Below are 27988 nucleotides of genomic sequence, written 5' to 3' on the forward strand. Positions count from 1 at the left end.
CACAAGACAAAAAACTGCCCATAAGCCCATGTCTTGCTACAGGAAAGTGTGTGTATATATGGATTTAATAATACCCTCTGATTCACAACCTAGTGTTTTGTTTCTTGTTGGTACCCAGGAGGAAACCCAGGGCTACACCTATGATAAGCAAGAGCTCCATCACTGGGCTTTAACCCAGCCCTTAAAATCTAGTGTTTTCTGATCTGGCTATAATAAAGATAAACTATAAAAACGATAAAAAGGAACAAACTATTACAAACTCTTCAATAGGGAAGTGAACATGCTAGAATGGTGTAGAAGGTACTACCGAGGCCATTAGCTTCTTAAATGTTAATTTCAATTTAGAAAAAACAATACTCAGAATGTTGAGTATAGAACTAGAAAGGATTTCTTTGCTGTTTTGAGACAGTGTCTTGCTGTGTGTCCTGTGATCCTGAGGTCCCCTTGTTCAGCCTCTCAAGTGTTGGACCACAAGTGTACGCACAACCCCCAGCTCTAAAACTAAAACCTGTCGGCTGAATGCTGCTTTTTCCTCAAGGCCTTGGCAAACCAGGAGAAATACACAAAATAGGAACATAAAACTTATCTGTAGGATCAATTCTAATGGGGAAAACAGGGCAATAAAAAACAGTAAAGCAATTGGTTTAAGAAACTGTCCACAGAGAAATGTATGGGGTAAAAAAGACATACGACATTTTAAAATTTGATAATGAAAAGATTTTTAAAAAGGTAATGATATACGTTAACAATGCTTGTGGCCACCATAAGAAAGCATGAGGACAGTCAGCCTGGTCTGTAGCAAGTTCGAGGCCAGCCAGGGCTTCATAGAGACCCTGTTTCAAAACAAAACAAAAACAACAAACAAACCAAAAAAGGAAACTTGAAGGCAAACTGCCTGCAGCCATCAGAGCATTCCCATTCATAGGCATGACTTTCTCGACAATTAGGAAGACAAGATGGAGCACAAGCTGCAGTCCTTCAAAGCCCCTCCTTCTGTCAAGAAAACCCCGGCAGTGTGGGAGCTATGAAAGGAGCTAAGCCGTTCCCAAGGCTGAAACAGAGGCACTGCCATGAGAGTGAGAGGACGCGTGTCGTTAGAAGGCTGCGGACCTGCAGTGCTCTTCAGCCATGGGAAAGAACAGGTTTTATAGTGGGGAGCCTTATGTAATATCACAATCTTGTAGTTAACTACTATTCAAATAAGAATGCAAAATGTGTTTAAGAGCATTTTCTATTTTATGTACTAAAATATATAGACATATAAAGATTATTCCTAAAAAGTTACTTTTAATTCAGATCTGCACTAGCAAAAAATAGCAATTTCATTAAAACGAGCCTGTGTATTTTAAATATTTGTTTTAGAATCATGCTTGAAAGTGAGGATTTTATTTCTATGAAGAGTATGTAGTATTTCAACTTGTCTCTAGAAACACTACATAAGAAGCTAATTAGATAATTCTGTAATAAGTAGGAGTAAACATATTAAACAGATTTGCCTCTCCACTTTTAGAAATACAGCTTCCAAAATATGATGCTTATTTAATAAGAATGTTAGATTCAGATATCCAGAAACAAATATAGACATTACAAAGTAACAAAAACAGCGACTATAAATGGTCTTAAGGTAGATCCTAAGAGTTCCCAACAATCTCGCCCTTCTCTGTTCACGTCTGTAAATTCCTCTTCAACCCTCTGCAACCCCACGTGCTGGAGAAGCTGGCTGGTTTGCTGGTGCCGAGCCCGCAGTCTGTGTGCTGGAGAAGCTGGCTGGTTTGCTGGTGCCGAGCCTATGCTTATGTGCTGGAGAAGCTGGCTGGTTTGCTGGTGCCGAGCCTGCGGTCTGTGTGCTGGAGAAGCTGGCTGGTTTGCTGGTGCCGAGCCTGCGGTCTGTGTGCTGGAGAAGCTGGCTGGTTTGCTGGTGCCGAGCCTGCGGTCTGTGTGCTGGAGAAGCTGGCTGGTTTGCTGGTGCCGAGCCTGACCCTTCTCCTGGTGCACCTCACTCTCACCTCTGCTGTGCAGCTGGTAAAGGACAGCTGCTTCCTGGTGCCTGATGTGGCATCACATGACCTACATACAGCCTGGCTGCTCTTTCTCTGGCTTCTTCTGCACCCAGATCCTCACAGTGCGTTTAGTGGAGTTTCAAGGGTGTGCCGCAATTCTTGGTAGAGATGATTCAACTGCCTATACATCAGCACTGTGGGTGGGGGAGTGCAAGACCACGGCTAAGTCACCGTCGGCATGAGTGCTGTAGGACAGATCTCACCACGTGAGAGGTTTAAAGTTCTCTTAAACATTTACTTAGTGTGTGTGTGCCTGTGTGCATATGCATGCATGTTATTGTGCATGTATGGAGGTCTGTTGGTTCTCTCCTCCACTGTATGGGCTCTGGTGCTAGGGATCAAGCTCAGGTCATCAGGCATGGCAGCAAACACTTTTACCCACCGAGTCAGCTCACTGGCCCTAGGGAAAAGTTTTCTGCTGTAAAATATAGTAAATATTTACTTTCTAAAACCATGTAAGATAACCATTAAGCTTTTACAGTGGCTTGAATGTGAGCTGCAATATTTACTCTCTTTATATAAAACAGATAAGCAATCCAAGGCACGGTTAGGAAAGGTGTAAGGACAGAGACCTGATGGACTTGAGGCTGGTAGTTGAAAGCCACAGCTCCTGGTAACCAAAGGCACCAGACCTTCTGTCAGAACTACAGCTCTTCCACAACTCCTCTGTACCCCATTCTCATAGGACTAGAGTTCTACTGTTCCCATGGAAAAGACATACACTAATAGGCAACAAACAGAAAAGGTACAGTTATAACAACATAATTTAGTATGTTCTTAGCATACCTGACTCAAGACTTTGCACACTTCATGACTTACTGAGTAATTTTCATGTCCTCCTAGAAACTAAGCTGCTTTGGATTGCGTTCCTTTCCCTTCTTTAGAACATGCAGTTCATACACTTGACTGTCTTACTGCCGTAGTCGATACACTCTGGACCGATGCACTCACAGCAGGCGTTATGAAACCAGCGGTATTTGGACGCTCCCATGGACTCGCAGGATATTTTACACTGATGTATGGACATGCAGTCATCAAAGTAAACCACAGTGCACATGTGCTCTGAAAGGAAGAAAATGCAGACCTCAGCACAAGCAAGAAGATCCTGCCACTCAGTTAAATAACACTACAGCTGTTCGCTTGGTTCTTATTGCTGATCAGCACATGACAAAATGAGGGGAAAAAGACCTTCATTTGCTAACTGCGTTGACAGATCTTCAGACACAGAAGGCAAAGACTCGAAGGTTAGAATATCTGGCCAACAACCATCTTCGAAGCAACAACGCAGCTTCCTAAACTGATGTTTCTCCAAAGACATACTTCTCTAGTCCAGACAAGATTGAAAAATATTGTCCTAAGGTCATACTGGGAATTTGTACTGAAGCAAGCAATCCAAACAGCGCAAAGTGATCAATACACACTCGCAAGCAGATGTCACTAACAAGATTGCCTACTCTGCGCTCCCACAGAATGGACAGTTTTTAACTCTACAAGTGGTTAATCCCATGTGGCTTCTTGGCTAAGATCTAACACAACACAAAACAAAGCAAAGACAATAAAAACCATTCACAGAGCATTAAGGGAGAGTGTACGATCAGAGGTTAAGGGTTTTGGTTTCCCCTGAGGTGGGAAGAGCAGGCTGTTGCTGTTTTAGAGACAGGGTCTCTTGCTTATGCAGCCATGGCTGCTCAAGAAACTTGCTCCTGCGTTAGCCATCTGCTCCTGGGATCACATGCATGTGCCACCTTGTCTGGCTGGCACTAAGTTATCTTTTTAAGACCTCTAACGATTAGAGAGAAGGCCTAGTAGAAAACACTGGGCTTGTGTTAAGGGGAATAAAAAGCAAAGCTTCCAGGCCTTGAAGGACAAAAGCCTTGGAGTATCCATGGGAACAGAGCGAAGGCCCAGGAGCAGTGGCACATACATGCTATCCCAATACTTGGGAGCTGGGGTGAAAGGATCATGAGTTCAAGGCTAACCTGGGCTACACAGTGAATTTAAATATACATATAAACTGTGTCAAAGAAAAAAATAGTGGGTAAAGTACTTGCCATGCAAGCTTTGTTTGATCCCTAGAGCCACCCCACAGAGCCTCACACAGTGTGTGCCCCTTATCATATATGCACAATTATAATAAACAATTCTTGTTTACTAGCAATGAAGAAAGCTGGGAAGTGGTGAGGCACCGAAACAGTCGAGCAGAAGGACTGACAGTGAGCAAGTCATTTGTGACACTCAAATCACCTACTGACTAGGCTCTATTAAATTCATCTCATCTAACTTTATCCAATGTATATTTACTAAGCTCCTACCATGGGCTAGCCATTGCAGACTCAAGAGTCCAAAGAGCTAGGTAAAAAGTAAACCTATCAGTTCAAACCAAACTGCAAGGGTCTGTAAAATTGAGGGTCTGTAACTACCAGGAGGAAGAAGAGGCACCAAGTTTCCAGAAGCTGGCTTCTGTGTAACACTGTCATGAATCTAAGACATGACTGAGCAGAACTAATGAATAATACATATCTATGACAGTCATTCTATTTCAATATGAGAAAATAGCAAAGCATCAAGTTCTACGCATTTCCAACCTTTCCCAAAGCCTAACATTTGATTTACAAAGCAATCTAACCTGAAAGGAGGTAAGAATTCATACTGTCATTTAACAAAACTGTTTAGCTTTTATTGTTAACATGCAAAGTCCCATTTTATATTGGTCAGATTACAGTGGAAGGCATAATAAAGAGACTAGTTAGAAACAGAGTTCACATGACAGTGTCTGCACTTCATTTAATGCTTTAAGATTCAGCTGCAAGCCAGGTGTGGTACTCACAGCTGTAGTCCCAGAGAGGACTGCCACAGGGTCAAGGCCAGCCTGGTCTACATCTCAGACCCTGGCACAAAAAACTAAAACAAAAGCCACATCAATTGTATTTCACAAATGCCTTATTCTTCTGCTATAAACTGTACTGAAAACATTAAGACTTTATTATAGCTATAAGCTCTTTATACTCCATAATTATAATATGATCTATTCTCACTAGTAAATGTTCTTTGCTAAGATTCTCAGATGATGAACCATAATCACATCCCCGCAGAGAACAGGGTGGGACAGTTTATACCTGTAAATGAGATGTCCGCGATACCAATCTGTCCATAGAATTTTAACTGACAGGCAGAAAGAAGGAAAAACCCGTTCTGTATAAGCCCAGTCTGATTTCATCCCAGAACCCACAAGTGCGATGGTGTGTGTGCCCACACTCAGAAACACATACACACATAATAACAAAACAAAAATAAAGTAGCTGATGACCTCGGCATCATTTGTAGCGCCAATGCATCATTTGCAAACACCTAACTTGCAAGGAAGCTCGAGTCACCTGACACCAAGCACAGACGCCATGGACTAAAGAACACTTAATATCTCATTCAAATAAACGCAGAACTAGGAAGTTACTCATTTTCCGACACAGCCTCCATGCTGATGTGTCTCCGCATTTGCCATTTATTTAAGACTACACAAATTCAAACTTAAAAGATGCTCCAAAAGATAACCTGAAGTATTTGTCACGGACTGCAGGGCAGACCACAGGGTGGAATAGATACCTTTGTCGTTGGGATAAGGAGCGTGAACATTGTTGCTGGGAACAGACACATTTTGGTGGTGCGGCTGGTTCACAGTTTCTAAAAAGGACACTAAATTTTCATGGTGTGAGAGCTCCTCTGCCACAGGGAAGGAGACGATGTTCCAGTTCAGTTGGGTGTCCCCCTCCGTGAGCGCCCTGAACAGGGAGGGGATGGGCTCATGCAGCTCCTCCACTGTGCTCTTTGAGGTGGGAGGTGTGTCGCTGTAATTCCGAGGGTTACACATGCCTGGGGAGACAAAGGGAACGGAAGTTTACTTTCCTCACTGGTTGTAACGTTTTGGGGTTCTGCTAATTCCCTGGAATCAAGGATCTGTGTGCTAACACCGTGATTTCTAGCATTACGAATACATGTTCCCCAGACTTTTCCCCTGAAATGACAAAAAGTAATGAGAGCCACCCATTGAGAAAACCAAGGTTACTACCCTCCACTCACAGGACTCTGGAGTGTGATTCCAGGACTTTGGTAGTATAAATACAGTGAGCCAGGAATGTACATGCACATTGTGTGTGTGTGTGTTTGTGTGTGTGTTCTGAGACAGGGTTTCTATAAAGTGCAGGCTTGCCTTGAACTCGCCATATAGCCCAAGTTGGCCTCATGTTTTTGGCCATCCTCCTGTCTCAGTCTCCCACGTGCTGGGATTACAGCACATGCCAGTCAGTTGGAATGATGCATTTCAAGTCATGAGAGTCAAGCCTGTGAAGTCAAGCAAACTCACCTTTAAAGTGAAGAAAAATGAAATCACCTAGGACAAGGATAAACTAGAGCAGTTTATGGCTGCTAAAGGGATTTCACGCCCACTGTATACAGGTACTGCAACTTCTTTGTCCCCTGATCTGCGCAGACATCTAAGCTGGTCTCACATCTGTAGAGTGCTTTAGTAGCCTGATACACAAGTACCTCTATGGTACTAAGCTTAGGATTGTTGGACACAGAACAAAGCATCAACTTTTTTTTTTTTTTGAGAAAATATTATGTTTCTCAAACACATATCTGAAAGTCTGAAGGCCCAGTTTCTCCTTCCTCTTGGCCTCAGCCTGCTGTCTCCAAGGTTACCGGCATGGGGGTTTGTCAATGGCACTGAACTGAACTCTCAGTTGGCGCTACTTTTCTTCAATCCACGTTCTTCTCTCGTATGCCCTGTCTTGTTTCATTGGCCTCTATTACACCTTTTAAAGAATGGTGTGTGATGTATCTTTTTCATCTCTTTCAAATGAAAATGTAAATTTTCTTTTTTAAAACCATAAAGGTTGGGAGTGGTGGTGTACACCTTTGATCCCGGCAGAGGCAGAGGCAGATGGATCTCTGAATTCCAAGATGACCTGGTACACAGTGAGCCCAGATCATGCTGGTCTCCACAGTGAGCCCCAGATCATGCTGGTCTCCACAGTGAGCCCCAGATCATGCTGGTCTACACTGTGAGCCCCAGATCATGCTGGTCTACACTGTGAGCCCAGATCATGCTGGTCTACACTGTGAGCCCCAGATCATGCTGGTCTACACTGTGAGCCCCAGATCATGCTGGTCTACACTGTGAGCCCAGATCATGCTGGTCTCCACAGTGAGATCTTGTCTAAAAAGGACAAAGGCACAAAAGGGACTATGCCAGGAGAGGAGCAGTAGGAGTGGAGAACAAGAGATGACGTCAGAGGTGCTACGTATGATAAAAATGTATTACATACATGTATGAAAACATCACAAGGAAACTTTGTTCTATCTTACATGTTCACAAAACCGGGGTCACCGATCCAGCAATACTGATGAGTTGGACTTATGAGTTGGCAGTGTGGACTTATTCCTTGGACATGCACTTGCCTGCTTTCCTCCACCCCTCCCTGTCTTCCTTTTTTTTTTTTGTTTGTTTTTGTTTTATGAGACAGGGTTTCTCTGTAGTCTGTAGTTTTGGAGAATGTCCTGGAACTCACTATAGACCAGGCTGGCCTTGAATTAACAGAGATCTGCTTCTTGTCTCTGCCTCCTGAGTGCTGGGATTAAAGGTGTGCGTCACCACCACCTGGCCTTTTTCACCATCCCTTCCTTCTTTGTCCTCCCCTCCCTCTCTCCCTACACTGGTTTCAAACTTGTGAAGCCACAGATTCCAACCTCAGCCTTCCAAGCTGTAGGTATCATCACACTCGTGAATTATTAATCTCTCTCTCCACTCTCTCCTTTGGTAGCAGGTGGTGTAACCTCTCTCTGTCTCTGTCTCTCTCCTTTGGCAGTGGGTGGTGTGATCTCAGCAGGGTCTCATACATGTTACACATGTGCTCTGTCACAGAGAGTCCCTTCTTTCCCTTTTCTCTTCTTATTTTGATCATTCACAGCCAAATATATAGGCAAAATACCATATAATAAAAATAAATAAAAAGATTAAAAACTAAAAGTATTCTTCATTGATTCCTCACTCCTACACTTCTTAATCTTTTATTTAAACTATTTTTACATAATTATATGCAAGTAATATACAATAATTCTCTATATATTTACCTTATGCAGTGTTTATTTACATGTATGGTACACTTTGTGCTGGCTAGTTTTATGTGAATTTGATACAAGCTCGATTCATCAGCGAGGAGGGAGTCTCAATGGAGAAGACGCCTCAATAAGATGAGGATGCACAGTCTGAGAAAACCAAACCAAACCAACCAACCAACCAAACAAAAAAACCACCAAAAACAAAAGATGAGGCTGTAGGCAAGACTGGTGACAGACAGGGAGGAGGACCCAGATCATTGCCGGTGTTATCACCCTGGGCTGGTGGTCCTGGGTTCTGTAAGAAAGTAGGCTGAGCAAGTCATGGGGGGCAAGTCAGTAAGCAGCTCCCCTCCATGGCCTCTGCACCAGCTCCTGCCTCCAGAATCCTAAGCTGCTCTGGCCATGGTGTCCCAGCATAGCTGGATGACCCTGACTGGGACAGACTTATATTGAAGTCGGGAGCGCAGCGCACAGAGGCTCACCCACACAGTCGCAGCACTCATCCCACAGCGCCCCAAGGCACAGCATGCACTCCTTACAGCACGGGCAGCTTCCTTCTCCCGGCCGGCACTGGCAGAGCTCCTAGAAATAAGACAGATTCCAAATGATTAGAGAGAAATAACTCTCCGAGCAAAAGAATAACCCACAGTATTTTCATTTATAAAAATTTATTCCTGATGTACTTTTTATTCAACAACAAAAAGTTATTGTCATCTTGGTGTCTGTCTCCTTACAGTAATAGAAACGCTAAGACATATAATATAATATATAAACAGGTAAAACACCCATACACATAAATTTCTTTTTCAAAGAAAAAAACCCACCAATATCCTTTTAAATTTGTTACTTTGGAATCTGGCTTCCACAAGTACCAGACACAGAGACACACAGGTATATCCATGTGCAATCATGGTATACAGACATGCCCCCCCCCACACACATTAAAAAAAACAAAACACCAAAATGCTTTACAATCGTTAGTGTAGAGTCTGGTGCGGTGGTACAAACCTATATGGTTCCAGTCCTCCAGAGGCTGAGCTAATTGGATTGCAATTTCAAGACCAGCCTGGGCTACATAGCAAGACCTGGTCTTGAACAAATAAGAACGCATCAAATAGCAAGAGCCAGTGATGTTGCTTAGTAATGAAAGCACTTGCCTAATATGATCAAGGCCCTGGTCCAATCCCCAACACTGCAAACCCCCAATACTATGTGAGTAAAGGTACAGCCCAGTAGCGGAAGGCCTGCCGAGCCAATAAAGCTGTGAGTGAAGGTACAGCCCAGTAGCGGAAGGCCTGCTGAGCCAATAAAGCTGTGAGTGAAGGTACAGCCCAGTAGCAGAAGGCCTGCCAAGCCAATAAAGCTGCGGCATCCATCTTCCATCCACATCACTTCTAGTTTTATTTTTATTGATACACTGAAACAGTGTGCTAATTGTGGAAGATTATTTATAAAGATTGTAACAAATATCTTCCCTCTTTGGACTGTAACTTCATGATCTCTCCAATTATGGGAAAGAAGCTTTAAACTGAATCCATCTGGGCTGGGCGTGGACTAGCAGCAGCTAGCATGAGCAGTGAATGAGGACAATCAGGATAAGGAGAATGGAGTCCATCACACAAATGCTGAGAGAGCATCAGAATGAAGGGAACGAGAGGACAGCTGAAGCGCATGAGAGACAGAAGAGCCCCAGCCATGGCCTCCTAATAAAGGGACATAGAAGCCAAGAGGCAAGCCTGTCATCCTGATAAAAAAGACTATGGACTCAACCCAGGGACAAGCCTTGAATCCACTTAGGGGATTTCATGGACCAAGACTCCTCTGCAATCAAGAGGGTTTCTGACTAACTCACTTAGCTGACCTATGCTTGATGAGCTAACACATACAAACTTGTATCGTGTGGACTCTGTCGAATTCTGTATCCTGAGGCTGTAGTTCTGCTATGCAGACATTAGGAGGCATGGCAAGGCCTGAAAGCGTGACGTATAGCTCTGTGGTAGAGTGCATGCTTAGCCTGTGAAGCTTAGCAAGCTGTCCTCATGCCTCAGAAAGATAACAGTGGAACCAACACAGAAACCTAATGCAACATGGAAACAGAATGCTGTGAAAGCAAGCTCCCTGGAAGCCCAGGAAAACGGGAGTTATAAAGCTTTGTAACTCGTTCCCCCATAAAACTCGTGTCCTGTCTTTGGAGCAAGAGTGCACTTTCTGAACATACATACATACATTCACACATATGTAAGTACTTAAAGACCATCCAACTAATGCTGATTCCTTGGTTTTTACTTTTACAAAAGCTGTCCTTGGCCAAAGACATAAAGTTTCTTTCAAATTCATATATATATTCATATTCATTGTTCTTGCAGAGAACGTGGGTTCAATCCCTAGCAACAGCATGGTGGTTCATAACCACCTGTAACTCTAGTCCCAGGGACATGATGCCTCTTCTGACCTGTGCGGGCTCCTGCCCTCACATGGTGCACAGATACACACTTGGGCAAACACACATATACACATAAAATAAACATTAAAAACTATATCATGTCTTTCACACAGCTTATAAATGGTAGCTTACATTACACAAATTTGCATATACTATGCTAAATCAATGACTTCCACTAGAGAAATTTTGGCATGGACGTGTGTGCACGCATGTGGAGGCCTAACGGTGACTTCAAGTGTTTTCCCTAATTGCTCTCCATCCTATATACTGAGGCAGAATCTATTGCTGGGCCACAGCTCTTGGTCTTGGCTCATCTGACCAGTCAGCTTGCTTCTGCCTCCATTTCCCACACCCTGGGACTTCGGGCAAGACACCACACCCACCAAGAGATCCGAACACCAGCTCTCATGCTTACAGGGTAAGGGCTTAACTCTCTGATCTACCTCCCCAATCTTCCAATGCATGTCTAATAAAACAGTGGCAATATAATATTCTGATATAAACAATAAGCAATGCTCTATTATCAACACCTGTGAATATCTTGCACGGCAGTTCGGCTCTGTGGTCAAACTCAGAAAACAGCCTTCACTCTCCTCTTACTCTCTCTGCACCCTGTCAGCATCCTTAGTTTACTGTCCTTGGTTGCTATCTGGGCGAGGGGTTACTGTGTGAGGCTGCCCTGAGCGACAGGATTGCAGATGTGAACCACATGGTCTTGTTCTTTATTACCGTTTTCGAAACTTCATTAGTCCACTTTTAAAAACATAAGTGTATTTGAAAATTCTCCACTTTTTAAACAGAAAAAATGTAGAGTTAAAATGTGGGATTTTCTTCCAACTGGGCTATTTATATATTTTACCAACCTCACTATGAATAAACTTGAGTCAAATGGAACATGTGACTAAACCAAACACAACATTCACAGAAGTCCAAAAAAGAAAGTGACTCAAAGCTTCCAACTGTTTTCTGTGGCCACATTCCCCAGAGTTCTTACGTCGGTTCTGTCTAAACACAGGCGCCACTCCAGGAGCTGTGTGTGCACTACCTCCTGCCGCATGAAGCTGCAATGGGGCAGATTATTCTCATTCTTCAAATGAAGGTATAAAATGCACATAACATTCAATTAGCAAGTGGCTAGGATTTGACTCTGGTTTGAGTTAGACATTACTGCTTCATACAGGTTGGAATGAGAAAAATAACACTGTTTCTGTCCAGCATTTTAATAACTAGTTATTAGTCTTTCTTGGAGAAAAATCAACCAATCCTCAGATGAAAGACTTCAAGCCGTTTAAGCAGAGGCACCTTTTACTCTGACAACTAAACTCAATCACAGGCGCTTGCCCAAGCTTAACCATTGTTTGTACAGGGGGTATTATCAGCTGAGAGTCAGACCAGACACTGAAATCCAGCACTTAATTCTTTCATGGCTTCAGCCACTTAATGGCATCATCTGTTGTCCATGCTGAAAGTCTTGGAGAAAGTACAGTGCTTCCTCATGGGGCATGACCCTGAGTACACAGTCACACCATGATTCTGACTAGCTCTGTAGACCAGGCTGGCCTCGAACTCACAGAGATCTGCCTGCCTCTGCCTCCCAGTGCTGGAATTAAAGAGGTGTGCCACCACTGCCCGGCAACTAAATTAATTTCACACTAAGAAGTAGTCTGCTAATTTAGCGCAGAGAAGTGCTACATAACAGAGAGCCAGTAAACTTCTAAAATAGTCATTACAGATCTCTCAATAGAAGTCTGAGTGTTCATGAAATATGCTGACATCATCCTAAAAATGGCTGTGTAGCTAAAACTACTTACAACTCAGTGAGCTTTTCCCATTCTTCAGACACACACACACACATGCGTGCAGACATACAGACACACATGTGCCTCCCCCTTCTCTCCAAAGGCCCATATATTGAAAGTTTCATTCCCAGCCCACGGAGCCAGTTGGAAGTGGTGGAACCTTTCGGGGGTGGGGCCAATGTGAGAAAGTAAGGTAACTGGGGTCATGTCCTTGAAGGACTATTGGGACTTCAACTCTCCGATTTCTCTTTGCTTCCCTGCGACAATGAGGTGACTAGGCCTCCTCCAATCTCATGCTTGCGCTACCACAGGCCCAAACATCATGGCCAAGCAACACAGACTGAAGCTAGGACAGGAGAGCATATATATATACCTGTAACCCAGGCGGATTGGTTATTTTCCTCACTGTGACGTGTGGTGGTTTGAATAACAGTGGCCCCCACAGGCCCAGAATGTTTGGTCCCTGTTAGTGGAACCATTTGGGAAGGACTAGGAAGAGGTGTGTCACTGCAAGTGGACTGTCAAAAGCCCACACCAGGCCCAGTGTCTCTCTCTGCTCCGGCACCACGTCTGCCGCCTGCAACCATGCTCCTGCTGTGATGAGCTCATGCTGACTATGAGGCCCCAGCTAATGCTTTCTTTCAAAGTTGCCTTGGTCATGGTATCTCTTCACAGCAACACAATAACTAAGAAGATTAAAAAGCAGGGCTTATTTTGGTTCATAGGCCACCATGGTACGGCTGGCATGATGGCAGCTCTGGGGCAGCAGTGACATGCAACTAGAACACCTCTGAGCAGAGGAAAGGGCATGGATGCCGGCTTTCTCCTTTTCCTCCCACTCTGTCTTCTGGATGAATGTGCTGCTAATACCCAGGGTGTGGGGTATTTCCCCTCTTCTGTTTTCCTCTCTGGAAATGTGCGCAAAGTCTCCTAATAGGTGATTCTAAACCCAGCAAGCTGACGATGAAGAGTAACCATCACACTATGGAAACTGATTATGGAGGTATTCTGTCACAGTGATGGGGAGCTAACAGACCATGGTAGACATACGAGTGATCCAAATTTTAATTTATTTACTTTTATTGATCTGAATTTTAAATGTTATTTACAGTTTATTCTTAATCGCGTTATTTATTATCTAGAAAGTGTGTGTGTGTCCCAGGTATTAAACTCAGGTCATCAGGCTTGGTGACAGGTGTTTTTACCCCTCAAATATCTTACCAGACCTAAAACTTCTTTTTATAAAAGTATCAAAACAGCCGGGTGGTGGTGGTGCATGCCTTTAATTCCAGCACTCAGGAGGCAGAGGCAGGTGAATCTCTGAGTTTGAGGTCAGCCTGGTCTACAGGGAGAGTTCCAGGACAGCCAGGGCTACACAGAGAAATCCTTTCTTGAATAACCAAAAAAAAAAAAAAAAGAAAAGAAAAGAAAAGCAACAAAACAGTAAAGATCTAGTCAAAACAACATCCTCTATTCAGAGAGGGTGACTGCAGCCCACCCGAGCAAGGGTGTGCACCAAGACAACCATTTGCTCGATGTTTAAAGCAAGACTTCTTCACAGTCAGAGCACAAGATAAACATTTATATAGGGACCACCCTTATGCCTAGCGACTTGCAGGAGTGGCTGGGATGACCGCACACTGCCTTGACTGTTTGCAACCATCCTGGTAAAAATATTTACACGACCACGACCTTCCAGGGAAACGATTTTGTATTTGTTACTCAGGAGGCACAGAGGACTAAACAGAGGCAAATGTCCTAACATCCTCACGACCCATCATCTCAGCAGTACAGATGCTGTTCAAACCAAGCCAACAGAAGAAACGTTTCTTAAGGAATAGCTTGTTTTAAACCCCTGTATCATTATTTCCTGGGTTGTTTTTGTTTTTTCCCCTGACTGCTGAGGACTGAACCCAGGCGTTTCACAATAGGTGGCTCTTGGTGGCTAGGTGACACATCTAGAGATGTCTCATTTGTGTCACTTAACCTCATCCTTACACCATATCTTTGTCTTTCTTTTTTTAAAAAAAAATCACAAATTTTTATTATTTTATGAATATGGGTGTTTTGCCTGCATGTTTGTCCATGTGCCACATGTGTGCCTGGTGCTCACTGAGGCAAAAAAGAAAGTATCAGATCCCTTCTAACGTATCTCATGTTAATCATTTCTGTGCATGCTACTTAGTGAGTTGAAGAGGACAGCTATGATCACCCACGCAGCAACGAGTCTTGTGCTCTGCAGACCACAGAACAGTGCTTCTGTAATGGCAGCTCAGCGTGCTCACAGAAAAGAGTGGCACATCTTAACCATGCAGGACACTCAGCTACTTAAAGAATATCTCAGGGGCTGGAGGGATGGCTCGGTGATTACTGGCTGCTCTTCTAGAACACCTGGATTCAGTTCCCAGCACCTATGTGGTGGCTCACAGCCATCTGTACCACCAGTCCTAGGGGATCTGACTCCTCCTTGGACCTCTGTGACCACCAGAAATGCATGTGGTCACGGCATACATGCAGGTAAAACACCTAAACACACAAAAGGATTTTTAAAGAAATGCACGATAAGTATACTAAAAATACAAATATAGTTCAAAGAAATGCAAGAAAATCTAAATAAAAGATAATTTGTTCAATTTCATGAGTTAAAAATCAATATTGTAGCTAGGTGGTGGTGGTGGTGCACTCCTTTAATCCCAGTTCTTGGGAGGCTGAGGCAGGCGGATCTCTGTGAGTTCGAGGCTAGCAGAGCTAGTTCCAAGACAGGCTCCAAAGCTACACTGAGAAACCCTATCTTGAAAAAAAAAATCATAAACTGAACTTCAGTGAAATGTGAAACAATTTCACTACAGAAGAGAGATGTCTGGAAAGATGGATCAAGGGTTAAGAGCACCGGCTTCCCTTCCAGATGTCCTGAGTTCAATTCCCAGCAATCACATGGTGGCTCACAACCATCTGTAATAGGATCTGATGCCCTCTTCTGGTGTACAGGTATATATGCAGAGTACTCACACATAAAATATAAATAAATAAAATGAGAAGAATAAATGCACAGTATTTGTGCATCTGTTAAAAGCCACAGAAAAAGTATGGACAAAATGTAAACAATGGGTTTTAGTTAATAACACAGTGTATCAATATTAGTTCATTCTCAGTAAAAAGTGTAACACAGCAATGAAAGATAATAATAGCCAGAAACTGCTGAGTGTGGTGGTGCAAGTCTATAATCCCAGAAATTTAATAGGCAGAAGGATTCCAAGTTCAAGACCAGCCTAGGTAAAATAGCATGTCTGTTTCAACAAGAAAAAGAATAAAGAGATATTGAAAAATAACAAAATAAAGATGGACAGAGTATAAGGGAACTCTGTACCCATTTTTTTCCCTAAAGATCAAAACTATTTTTAAAACACAAAGCCCTACTATGTTAAATCATATCCTAGCAAGTTTTATCACAGAAATTAACAAGGTGATCTTAAAATTTACATGGAAATGCAAGCAATCCAGAATCGACAACAAAATCTTACAAAGAACCAGGTTAGACTACACTACAGAGCTACAGCAATCAAGGTAATGTACATGCTCAAAATTGATTCCCCTTCAAAAGATTCACAAGGTATCCAAGTACCCAGACTCAACTATTTACATTTTAAATAGTTAAATACAGGGCACTGACACTGGTGGGTTAAAGAAAAATGGTCCCCATAGGTTCATACATTCAAATATTTGGTTCCCAGTTGGTGAACTATTTAGGAAAGGTTAGGAGGTGTGGACTTGTTGGAGGAGGTGTGTCATTGGGGGTGAGCTCTGAAGTTTCAAAAGCTCTCTACTTCCTGCTTGTGGGTCAGAGACAGCTCTCAGCTACTGCTCCAGTCTGCCTGTTGCCACGCTCCCAGCCATGACAGACAGGGACTCGCCCTCTGAACTGTAAGCAAGGCCCCAATTAAATGCTTTCTCTTATAAGTGGCCTTGGTCATGGAGTCTCTTCATAGCAACATAACACTAAGACAGATACTATACTAAAAGTTTCAAAAATAGCCAACAGTTACTTCTAGGGAATAAGGAATACGCTGGCACCAGACTTCTTCCCAGCAATGCGGGATCCTAGTAGATATCAAGGAAATGACTTCAAAACATAAAATTCTATATCCAGAAAAACCATCATGCAGGCATGCAATCAGAAAAGGTCTATTTTCAGGAATATAGGACCCAGAACGTTACTTTGGCACAGCCTATCTGAGGACCTGAAGACACATTACAACAAGATGAAGGAATGCTTTTTCTAAAGGACAAAACATGGGATCCGTGAATCAGTGAACAGCTAAGGAATGCATTAATGTTAAGTCTGTGCCGGGCTGCTCCTCAGCTACAGAGCAGCAGCTGAGCCTGGAAACACCAAAACCAAACATTCCACCGGGGAGGCAACACAGATCAATAATCTACCGCACAAGGCGTTAATGACTGCTGAGAAAGGATACTGAAAAACAGTCACCCGAGAAGGGAAACGTGCCCCTCGAGTACGCAATCAGCGCCAACATGATCATGAAAGGAGAACCTCATTTACTGACTGTCAGCTCTAGAATATACTTGGAAACTAAGTATGGAGGATTCGGATACAACTAGCAAGCAGAAACATAGTTAGTGGTAACTGACAGAACTCATAAGTACAGGTACTGCTCAAAACACTTCACCCGAACACCAGTCACACAGGTAGGTACTGGAATCCCTATTTAATATACAGGAAACTAGAGCACTGAAAGATTTACTCATTTGCCCAACATTACAAATCCAGTAAATGGATGAAGGGGACTAAATGTGGACAGTCCGGAGCCAGAGTTCATGTTTTTATTTATTGTGTACATGTGCACACGTGCACTAGCGGGGTATGTGTGTATCCAGCACACACATGAAGTCAGAGGATGGCTTTTGGGAATTGGTTTTCACCTTCTACCTTGCTGAGCAGGTAGGTCTCTCTTGTTTCTGCCATTATGTAGATTCCAGGCTAGCTGGTCTGCCAGCTTCCAAGTGATTCTTTTATCTGTGCCTCCTGTCCCGCATTAGGAGTTTGGGTATGGCCAGGCATGGCAATGCACACCTTTAATCCCAGCACTCGGGAGGCAGAGGCAGGCGGGTCTCTGTGAGTTTAAAAGGAGGGAGGGAGGAAGGGAAAGAGGGAGGGAGGGAGGGAGGGAGGGAGGGAGGGAGGGAGGGAGGAAGGAAGGAAGGAAGGAAGGAAGGAAGGAAGGAAGGAAGGAAGGAAGGAAGAAAAAGGAAAGTTTGGGTGTTACAAATGTGGGTTGCCACACCGACCTCTATGTGGGGGTTCCTGGAATTGAACTTGGGTCATCAGGCTTGCTCACCTAGCACTTTTATCTACTAGTTCACCTCCCCAGATACAGAGCTCATGTTCCTATTCATTTCTTTGTTTTCTGAGACAGGATCTCACTCTGTAGCCCAGAATAGTCTCCAGTTCACAATCTTTTTGCCTCAGCCCCCCTAGAGTTGGGGCAATAGGTATGAGTCACAAGCAAATTTTTTTCTTAATTATTATACTAGGCTACCTCCCAGGATACAGGTATCAACGTGACAATATTCAAGTCAGTCTAGGAAACACTTCATTCCACACAGATTTGAGGCAGCCCACTACTAAGCTATACAAAACACAAAATACTGAAGACAGCTGGCCAGGTGGTATATGCCTTTCATCCCAGCACTCAGGAGGCAGAGAGTAGTTCATGTGAGCCAGAAGCATATAGTGAGATCCTGTCTCAAGTATAATACAATAAAGTATAATACTGACTGCACAGTTCATAAGGCAAGGAAAACTAATTTCTCTGCTTTCTGTGACATTAAATATAGCCATTAATGGTAGTGTAACATGATCCCATAGATAGTTAGAGGGCAGCCTTGGTTATAAAAGACTCTAGTTTAAAAATTAAAATGGGCCGGGTGGTGGTGGTGCATGCCTTTAATCCCAGCACTCAAGAGGCAGAGGCAGACAGATCTCAGTGAGTTTGAGACCTATCTACAGAGGAACCCTATCTGGGGGGGGTGGGGAATTAAATGGAAAAAGAAATAGTAACAAAAGCTTGTTACTTAGTCATACAGCTAAAGTCACCAAAGGAAGTAAACAGAAACAGTTACACAAATCAAAGGTGGCTCTACAGGGACCGAAAGGAGCAAAACTGAGTCAAGGAATTTTCCACTTCATATTTAACATTTGAAGATTCTTTTTTAAAAAATATTTTCTTGCATTTATCTGTGTGCATACATGTATCTACATACATGTGTGTGTGGTTATGTGGAGGTAGGGGCTAACGTTTGGAAGCTGGCCCTCTCTTTCCGTCATTTGGGACCCAGGGACTGAACTCAGGCCACCAATCTTGGCTGGCAGCCTAAACCCCTATGTGATCTCTTTGGTCTTCATTCTGATTTTAAAAAGAAGAATTTTTTTTTTGACACAAACACATAATAATTCTTTTCTTTCTTTAGAACTGCACAGAACTAGCCAGAATTTGGAAACAACCTAAATGTCCTTCAATAGATGAATGGATAAAGAAAATGTGGTGCATTTATACAATGGAGTTATTCCTCAGCTGGTAAAAAAAATGAAATTCACAGGTAAGTGGATGTAACTAGAAAAAAATCATCCTGAGAGAGGTAACCTAAGACACAGAAAGACAAATATGACCAGTGCCTTGTTCAGCCATCAACAGAGAAGCTTCCCCTCCGCAGCAGATGGGAACAAACAGAGCCCCACAGCTAGACACTATGCAGAGAGTGAGAGACCATAGAGCATTCAGTCCGAACTGGGAGGTCTGCATCAAATCCTCTCCTCAGGGCTCAGGGAAACCTGAGGAAGAGGAGGTGGACGAGTACAAGAGTCAGAGGGGATGCAGGACACTAAGAAAATAAGGCCCCCTAAATCAACAAGATCTCTCTACATATGAACTCAGAGAGACTAAGGTAGCATACACAGGGTCCTAGAGCTGGAAGGAGGGAAGTCACATGCCCACCCCCTGCCATCCCTAACCCAGAAACAATCTCCAATTGATAAACACTTGTAAAAGAAAATTTGGTTTCCCCTAGTGTAACCGAAATGCCCTAGAATCTACGAAGATGACCCTAAGGAAGACTTCTAGTAATGGGGCATACGGAGTCTCAAATGGTCATCTCAGGCTGTTGCTAAGAAAAAGGGTTGCTATCTACAAACTGACATCAGGCCCCCCCCCTTTGCCAAGGACAATGCCCACACAATTCATTGAACATGGACAAGTTGAACATGGAGCCCTCATCCTTATATTCTAGTCTCTTTGGTACAGAAAGGCTACTTTGTAGGACACCAACCCAGCCACAAAATCTTTGGCCTACAATCTATCCTGCCTACAAAATAGGCTAGGGCACCTGTGGAAAAGAAGTTGTGGGAGTGGCCAACAACGTCTGATCTGATCTAAGGCCTCCTCCATGAGCTCATACCTGACACTGCTTGGGTAACCAAGAACCAGAGACCTAGGGAAAGACCACTGATCTAATAATAGTAATAATAAACCAACAAAATGATTCCTAATGATATTCTGCTCTACTCATAGATCAAAGTCTTGTCTAGTAATCATCAGAGATATTTCCTCTCTGCAGATGGGAACAGATGCAGAGACCCACAGCCAGACATTATATGGAAAGGGACTAAATTGGAGGTTTCCATCAAATCCCTTAGAGATCAGGGAATCCTGGGGAAGAGGAGGAAGATGGTAAGAGCCAGAGGGGATAGAGAACAACAAGAGAACGAGGCCCACTGAATCGACTAAGCATGGCTCACGTGAGCTCTCGGAGACTGAAGCAGCAAGCACAGGCGTCTGTAATGGTCTGAGTATATGATACCCATTAGCTTAGTAATTTTATGAGACTCCCAACTTTGAGACCAGCCCTTCTGCCTGCTCTTGGGACCCTTTTCCTCTATTGGGTTGCTGTGTCCAACTTCAATGATAGTTTTCTCTTTACTTTCTTTTGTCATGTTTGGTTGTCATCTCATAGAAGCCTGTTCTTTTCTTTTCTTTTTTTTTTTTTTTTTTTTTTTGAGACAGGATTTTTCTGTAGTTTTGGAGCCTATCCTGAAACTCGCTCTGTAGATCAGGCTGACCTTGAACTCACAGAGATCCTCTGGGATTAAAGGGGCAAGGCATCACCACCCAATGCCTGTTCTTTTCTAATAAAGGACAGAAAGGGATGGAAAATGGGGAGGAAATGGGAAGAGTAGAGGCAGGGGAAACTATAATTGGATACACTGTATCAGAACTTACCTTCAGTAAAAGAAAAAAATTTTAAAAAAAAGAAAGAAAAGAAAATTGGTTTCCTCTGGGGGAGTCTGAGTGGGGAACAGATTGCTATTAGGCACGGGCTTCCCATCCGGCACAGATGCCAGCAGAGGAGGTTCTCAGCAGCAGCTGTGGCAGTTCCTTGACTCCCAAGGTCATGTCGAGTGTCTTAGTCAGGGTCACTATTGATGTGATCAAACACCAGAACCAAAAGAAGTTGAGGAGGAAAAGGTTTATTTAGTTTACACTCCCATATATCACTGTTCATCCTTGAAGGAAGTCAGGACAGGAACTCCAACAGGGTAGGAACCTGGAGGAAGAAGCTGAAGCAGAGACCACGAAGGGGTGCTTGCTCAGCCTGCTTTCTTATAGAAACCAGAACCAGCAGCCCAGGGGTGGGCACCCCATCAATCACTAATTAAGGAAGTGTCCTACATCCAGGTCTTAAGGAGGGAATTTCACAATGAGGCTCCCTCCTCTCAGATGACTCTAGCTTGCATCAAGCTGACATAAAACTATACAGGGCACAGGGCTTTTTACCTTTCTCCTCTCATTTTTATAATATTTTTATTTTATTTACATATTTTTATTCTTTCTTTTTTACTTACAGGCCTTTGAATATATGTTATTGCTTCCAGTTTAGTGTTTTTTTTCCTTCTATTATTATTATTTTATTATTTAAAAAATACCAATCCAAATTCCCATTCCTTCCCCTGCTCCCTCTCCTCTCCCTCTTCACTCCCTCCAGTCCTAAGAGAGGACAGGGCACCCTGCCCTGTGGAAGCCCAAGGCCCTCCCTACTACATCTAGGCTGAGCATGATATACATCCAAAGAGAATAGGATCCCAAAAAGCCAGTCCATGCAGTAGAGACAAATCCCAATGCTACTGTCAGTGGCCCCTCAGGCTACCCCAACTGTCAACCACATTCAGAATGACTAGTTTGATCCCATGCTTGTTCACTCCCAGTCCAGTTGGAGTTGATGAGCTTCCATTAGCTCAGACACACTGTCTCAGTGGGTGAACCCCTCATGGTCTTGACTTCTTTGCTCATATTCTCACTCCTTCCACTCTTCAACTGCACCTTGGGAGCTCAATCCAGTACTCCGATGTGGGTCTCTGTCTCTGTTTCCATCAGCTGTTGGATGAAGCCAGTTTAGTGTTTTATGGAATTCTTGAGTGTGTGAACAAGTAGGTCTCTGTTTCTTGGGATCTTTTTCTTTTGTTTGTTTGGTTCTATTCCAACATATTAGTTTTTGTTTATATTATATCATATCTTGTTGTTGTCCCTTAGAAGCCTGTTTGTTTTCTAATGTGAGACAGAAAAGGAGTGGGTCTGGAAGGGAGGGGAGGTGGGGGCAACTGGGAGGAGCAGAGGGAGGAGAGACTGTAATCAGGATATATTATGTAAGTAAAAAAACTATCTTTAATAAAGAAAAAAATTTAAATAAAGTATTTTAAATAAAGAACTGTGTGTGTGTGTGTGTGTGTGTGTGTATTCACACACAGGTACACACTGCACAGAAGTTAGGGTTAACCTTGGTGACTGTTCCTCAGAAGTCCTCTACCTTTGTTTCTGAAGCACAGTCTCTCTCCCTGGGCCTGGAATTCACAGTAGGACGGAGTGGCTGCCAGTGAATCCCAGGACCTTCCTGTCCCCACCTCTTGCACTGAGATTACAAACACTCATCGCCACCCGTGGCCACTGCACAGATGTGCAGATGACTGAAGCCGAGACCTTATGACTGAAGATTCTTGTTAACTCTTTTAATCCACATGAGATTTACTTTTGGTAAGGTTTGAGGTAGAGACATGCTGTTTATCTAGGCTAACCCTTCCACAATGACTTGTAAGGCTAGCCCACCACAGACTAAGATCCCTTCTTAGTCTTCAGTTTCCACGAGTGGCTCCTCAGGGTCTGCCAGGTAATCTTTTTACATTGATACTGATGGAATAGCTATGTAAAAAAGTTCTTGAGGGCTGAGGGATGGCTCAGCAGGCATGAGGCTCTGGGTTCCACTTGTAGCATACATGTTTAAAGCAGGGCATGGTGGCTTGCAATTCCAGCACCAGGGAACAGAGACATTACTGGCTGGACAGCACTTGGGAATCACAGGCCTTTAATCCCAGCACTAGGGATGTAGAAACAGGAGTGACATGACTGGGTGGAGAGAGGAATATAAGGCAGAAGGAGACAGGAGCTCAGTGCAGTCTGAGGACAGGATCACCCCTTCCGCCTGAGCGTCGGTAGAGGTTAAGGGTCTCTTTAGTGGCTGACGGCACTGCTTCCCTGATCCTTCAGCTTTCACCCCAATATCTGACTCTGGATTTTATTTATTAAGACCAATTAGAATTTATGCTACACCTCCACACAAACAAGGACAAATGCATACATGTGCACCTACAACACACATACACATACCACATACATGTGCACCTCCAATACACATACACACACCACACACGTGCACCTACAACACATATATAGTCACGTGTACTTATAACACACATACACATACATACACCACACACATGTTCACCTACAACACACATACACACACACATATATACACACATACATACATGAAGGAAGACATAAAAAAGTTAAAGTCACCTAATAACAATTTTCTCTAGTTAAATGTTTTGATTTAAAAGGTAAAGTAAAGATTCTATCAGAGTATGAGATTAATATACCTAAAGTTCCAATTACTAACTAAAAGGAGGAAAATATCAGGAATAGGCACAAACGACCTTTGCTCTATAAAAACTTAAGATGGTGTTTTCAAGTGAGAATTACAGCCAAAGTCAGCTGACTCACGATCTACAGGGAAAGCTAATACAGACTGTGTGGCTCTCATCCTTAATGTGCAACCTGAAAGGCTCAAGACTCTAAAATGTACTGACCACTAACATGACATCATAAGTGGAAAATTCCACATCTGACAGAAACGCTAAAAATACTGCTCAAGATCACCCTCAATACATGAAATATAAACATATTTTGTCTTTAGATTGTGTCCCATTACCAAGGTACCTGAATACACCACACACACACACACACACACACACACATACAAACTTCAAAATCTAAAAAAAATTCAAATATGAAACATTTTTGAGTGTAAACATTTCACATAAGGAATATTCAACCTGTGTGCATTGCTATTACATTTCCGAGGCCATAGCCAGCACCTCCAGTGGAAGCTACAAAAGACAGGCACCCCAAAGGAAAGACTGGTGATGGGATGGGAGGAGAAGCCATGTAATCCATCACTATCACAGCAGCATGGAGAATGGTAGCCAGTATGCTGAGTGAAAAAGTCATGGGCGCTGGAGACAAAAACAGACCAAATCCCACAGCTGTTTCCTAGCTACACGAACCTTACCAAAAGTGGCTTACTGTCACTTTGTGCCTCAGGACAACGGGAGGTAACTACATTGATCACCTGGCTTCAATTGGAAAGGATAATTTCCAAATACCCGGAAGGAGATCCGATAATCCCAGCCCACACCCTTGTGAGCAAGCCTGACCCAGAACCTCCCCGCCGCACTGCTTCCCAGACCCGCGACCTCAGAAGCTTCAGGTGATGCACTTTTGCCTGAGGTTGCTAGGTTTTGATATCATCTGTTACACAGCAACCAAAAAATAATACGGTACATGTAATAATTTGTCTATTAATTGATAGGCTAAAAGTTTTCTAAATATAGTTATTAAGACACCACCATGCACGCTAGATTATAGAGACTAGCGTGCTCGACACGTACAGCAGCTTACACAGCAGAAGAGCACATTCTAGATCGAACTTATTAAACCTAACCTCCGTCGGATGGAAGAGAGCCATAGAGATAAAAATCTAAAGTTCAGCACTTCTGGCCCTGGCCCAAAGTTCAGACTATATACTCTGGCTTTGATTTATTCCACAGTGTCTACGTGTCCACGGTATGTTTCAATATCAACAAAAGCACCTTTTATCCTACCTGAATGAGGCACTTGCTCACATCGCTAGCACAGAGGGCTTTGTTACAGCTCTGTGACACAGGGAGGCTCGCCAGGAACACCAGGGAGGCTAGGGTTAGCACAACATAGTGTGACTTCATGGTTCTTCAAAGAAGCCCCTCAGTAACTGTCAGGAAGCTAAAAACAAAACCAAACACACAAAAACCTTAACTCAAAGGCAAGTGGTAGGTCACAAAATCAAACAAGAAGAAAAAAAAATCCCAACATAAGCCAAGAATTAGTTGCTTGTGTCAAAAACGTTGAGGAATCTTTTGAAGATCATTCTCAAAGATTAAATATTCAAAACTTCAGGCTTGGGTGGCCATCCTTAATGAAACCTGGAATACCACGACGACACTGGCATGATAAAAAATTACAGTGAACATGGCTAGCGCCCAGCAATCTGCAAGCGTTGCCAACTGCAACTCAAATCTCAACTTCAGACTTTAGTCAAATTCAATCCCAATATTTAAATTCATATAAGAACTATTAAAACATTATGTGCATGTCTGTGTGTGCATGCACACTTCGGTTCTGGTGCTGCTGGAGGCCAGAAGACGGCGTTGTATCCCGGAGCTGGACTTAACAGGCTGTGTGGCCTGCCAGATGTGGGTGCTGGGAACTGAACTCAGGGCTAGAGGGACGGCTCAGCAGTCAAGAGTACATAGTTCCCAGGGCCCGTGTGGGGCAGCTCACAATCACCTGAACTTCATCTCCAGGGGGAGAGGAGCTGAAGCCTCTGACCTCCTGGGACACCTGCACACACATACACAAAATTGAAAATAACAAAAATACATCTTCAAGAATATCAATACTGTATTATTTTAATGCATTTTAAAGTCTCTGTGTATGTGTATATAGGTGCTGCTGGAGGTAGAACTTAGGGCCTCACCGTGTGTGAGGCAAGGTTTCTACCACAAACTATAACTTCTGCTCCAGTTTTTAAAATGATAGTATCAAAACAAAACTGCAAATGAAAATTACCCTAATGATCATCTCATTTTGTCAGAAAATACTTCAGAGAGAGAGGGAGAGAAAGAGAGGAGTGGAAGCCACAACCATTCAAATAAATGTACCAATAACAAATACCAATAAATTATTAATTGCATTAAGAATTGTGGGTAAACGTGAAAATACTCTTTCTGTTGGTACCATAGAGTCCTCCATTACTAAGGGATTATAGTACAAACAGAAAATAAAGGGGGAGGGAACCAACACAATTTTTCACAAGGGTTATAATTTGGGGTTGGCAAGTCGGTTAGGTGGGTAAAAGCATTTGCTAGTCAATTCTATTCCTCAAACTCCAAATGGAGTTTGTTGCCGCCCTCCAAAGCTGTCCTTTGACATACCATGGCACAGGTGCACAGGTGTGCAACACCTGTGCACACTAGTAGTCATAAAATAAAAACTTACAAGATATAATTTAAGGCTAAAATACAAATCCCCAATAAAATCAATGAAAATAAATATTAGCTGGATCTGGTCAGACATGCCTGTAGCCCCAGCATTTGGCAAACATGGCAGGAGGATAATGAATTGCAGGCCAGTTTTACTTCCAAATTAAATAAATTAAAAGTAAAGATAAAAATAAGAGAGAATGGTGTTTTAAGACTACTCGCTGCTCTTGTAGAGGGTCTGAGTTCGGTTCCCAGCACTCATATCTGGCATCACTCACATCTGCCTCTAAGTCCAGCTCCGGGAGATCCAACGCCCTCTTCTGGCCCCGAGCAGCACCAGGACGGAAATGTGCATACACACACAGATAGGCACATACATTTTTAAAAAAATAATAAAAACAAATCCCCTCTAAACAATAAACTACAATTCTAGCATAGGGAAGGAGGGTTAAGAGGTGGACCCTGCTGCTCAGAAAATGATGAGACGGCGCTCCACTCGGGGCTTTGTAAAACTCAAGTTTTGAAACAGAAAGTCCTGGCGCTCCTGACCGCGGGCACAAAACATTCCGCAGGAGACCGTTAGTAATCCAATTTTCTCGTTCGCTCCCCGCGCCGACCAGTCGTGTCTGTGGGCAACTTGCCCGCAGCTGCTGCGCCCCCGCAGCCACCGACCGCGGGGACCCACAGGCATCTCCGGCTTCCCCAAGCGTCCGCTCGCCGTCCCCCCGGGAGCCAGGTGACCCCGGCGTTCCTCGGAGGGAGGGGCGTCGAGCACCGGCGCCCGGACCCAGGGATCCCGGAGGCGGCGATCACCGCGGCCCTTTGTCCCCGCCGCTCGGGCCTCCCGGCACCCGCTCCCTCGCCAAGTGCCGCGGCCTGGCCTCCGAGCCGCCCTCCCGCTCGCTCGCGCACCCGCCCGTGCTCACCGTGGCCGCGGCCTCCTCCCGGCGGCCCAGCTTCCAAGCCGCTCCCGCGAGCTCCGGCGCCGCCAACACACAGGCCCGCCCGCCCCCCGGCCTCTCCCCGCCTGCCCGTCCGCCCGCGCCGGCTCGCCTGGCCACGCCCCCCGGAGCTCGGCCGGCCACGCCCTCTAGACCACGCCCCCAGGTGTGTGCACTTGGCCTGGCGCGGAGCCTGGACCCCGTCTGGTCGGCTGCCACCTGTTGGATCGCTGGCCTCTGGCTCCAGCAGATGTGCGTTTTAGCAACCACTTCTAAGAGAACGCTGTCTTCTCCCGCTTAATGGATGTAAGGAATGAGGCACAGACAGATGAGTGGAACAGAGCTGACGTTTGACATAAGAGGCGAGGTTCATTTTAAACACGTGTTTGTCTTGGGATTATTGGATAAGGTTCTGTCCCGTACTTCAGTCAGTAACTCATGAAAAATTTCTGAATCCTTTAAGTGCCTGGCTCTGCCCTTAAGTCAAAATGGAGAGAAGGCAACCATGAATTCTGGTCGGGAAGATCTCTAGGTCTAGGAAGGAGACCAACCTGAAGCCTCAGATGGAAAGGGAGTTCCAGAAATGCTGGCTCTATCGGTCATTTCAGCTTGTACTTTAGGAAGATGGGGTTTATTCCACCAATAGAACATAAATAAAGACAATCTACTATTCCATTTAGTTCTTTACCGCAACCTAGGGAATTGCTTTTCCAGCAGTATTCCAGAAACGTTGACTTGAAGCCCACAAGGCCCTCTCACTTCGGGAACAATGGCCTGGTGTCAAGCCCTCAACATAGGAAGAATGGTTTCCACTCTCCTTGACTTACCAGTCGGCGGCAGAATGGAAACAGGAGATTTACTGAGAAGAATAGAAATAGCTTACTAGCTAAGAAGTGGCTCGTGTTGTTATTTCATTTTTGTATAGTAAGTAT

General features: G+C 43.9%; 1 protein-coding gene across 1 annotated transcript; it reads right to left on the reverse strand.

Annotated features, from left to right (window-relative positions):
* Positions 1-639: 639 nt before the first annotated feature.
* Twsg1 (twisted gastrulation BMP signaling modulator 1) lies at positions 640-27154 on the reverse strand. The gene is made up of 5 exons (XM_050153494.1): positions 27042-27154; positions 24700-24856; positions 8657-8756; positions 5661-5927; positions 640-3122 (listed from the first exon to the last, which is right to left on the reverse strand). Exons 2-5 carry the CDS (start codon positions 24817-24819, stop codon positions 2941-2943), a joined length of 669 nt encoding a protein of 222 aa, XP_050009451.1. The 5' UTR covers positions 24820-24856; positions 27042-27154; the 3' UTR covers positions 640-2940.
* Between the last annotated feature and the right edge of the window lie 834 nt (positions 27155-27988).

This window comes from Alexandromys fortis, unplaced genomic scaffold (assembly GCF_014885135.2).
Source record: "Alexandromys fortis isolate MF-2015 unplaced genomic scaffold, M_Fortis_MF-2015_v1.1 scaffold_61, whole genome shotgun sequence".
In the NCBI taxonomy this organism is placed as follows: Eukaryota; Metazoa; Chordata; class Mammalia; order Rodentia; family Cricetidae; genus Alexandromys; species Alexandromys fortis.

Coding starts and splice junctions, on each gene's coding strand:
- Twsg1 (XM_050153494.1), bottom strand. CDS start 24,819: ATGAAGTCACACTATGTTGTGCTAACCCTAGCCTCCCTGGTGTTCCTG. Junction 8,757..24,699: donor TGAGCAAGTGCCTCATTCAG/GTAGGATAAAAG, acceptor TCTTATTTCTAG/GAGCTCTGCCAGTGCCGGCC. Junction 5,928..8,656: donor TGAGTGCTGCGACTGTGTGG/GTGAGCCTCTGT, acceptor TTGTCTCCCCAG/GCATGTGTAACCCTCGGAAT.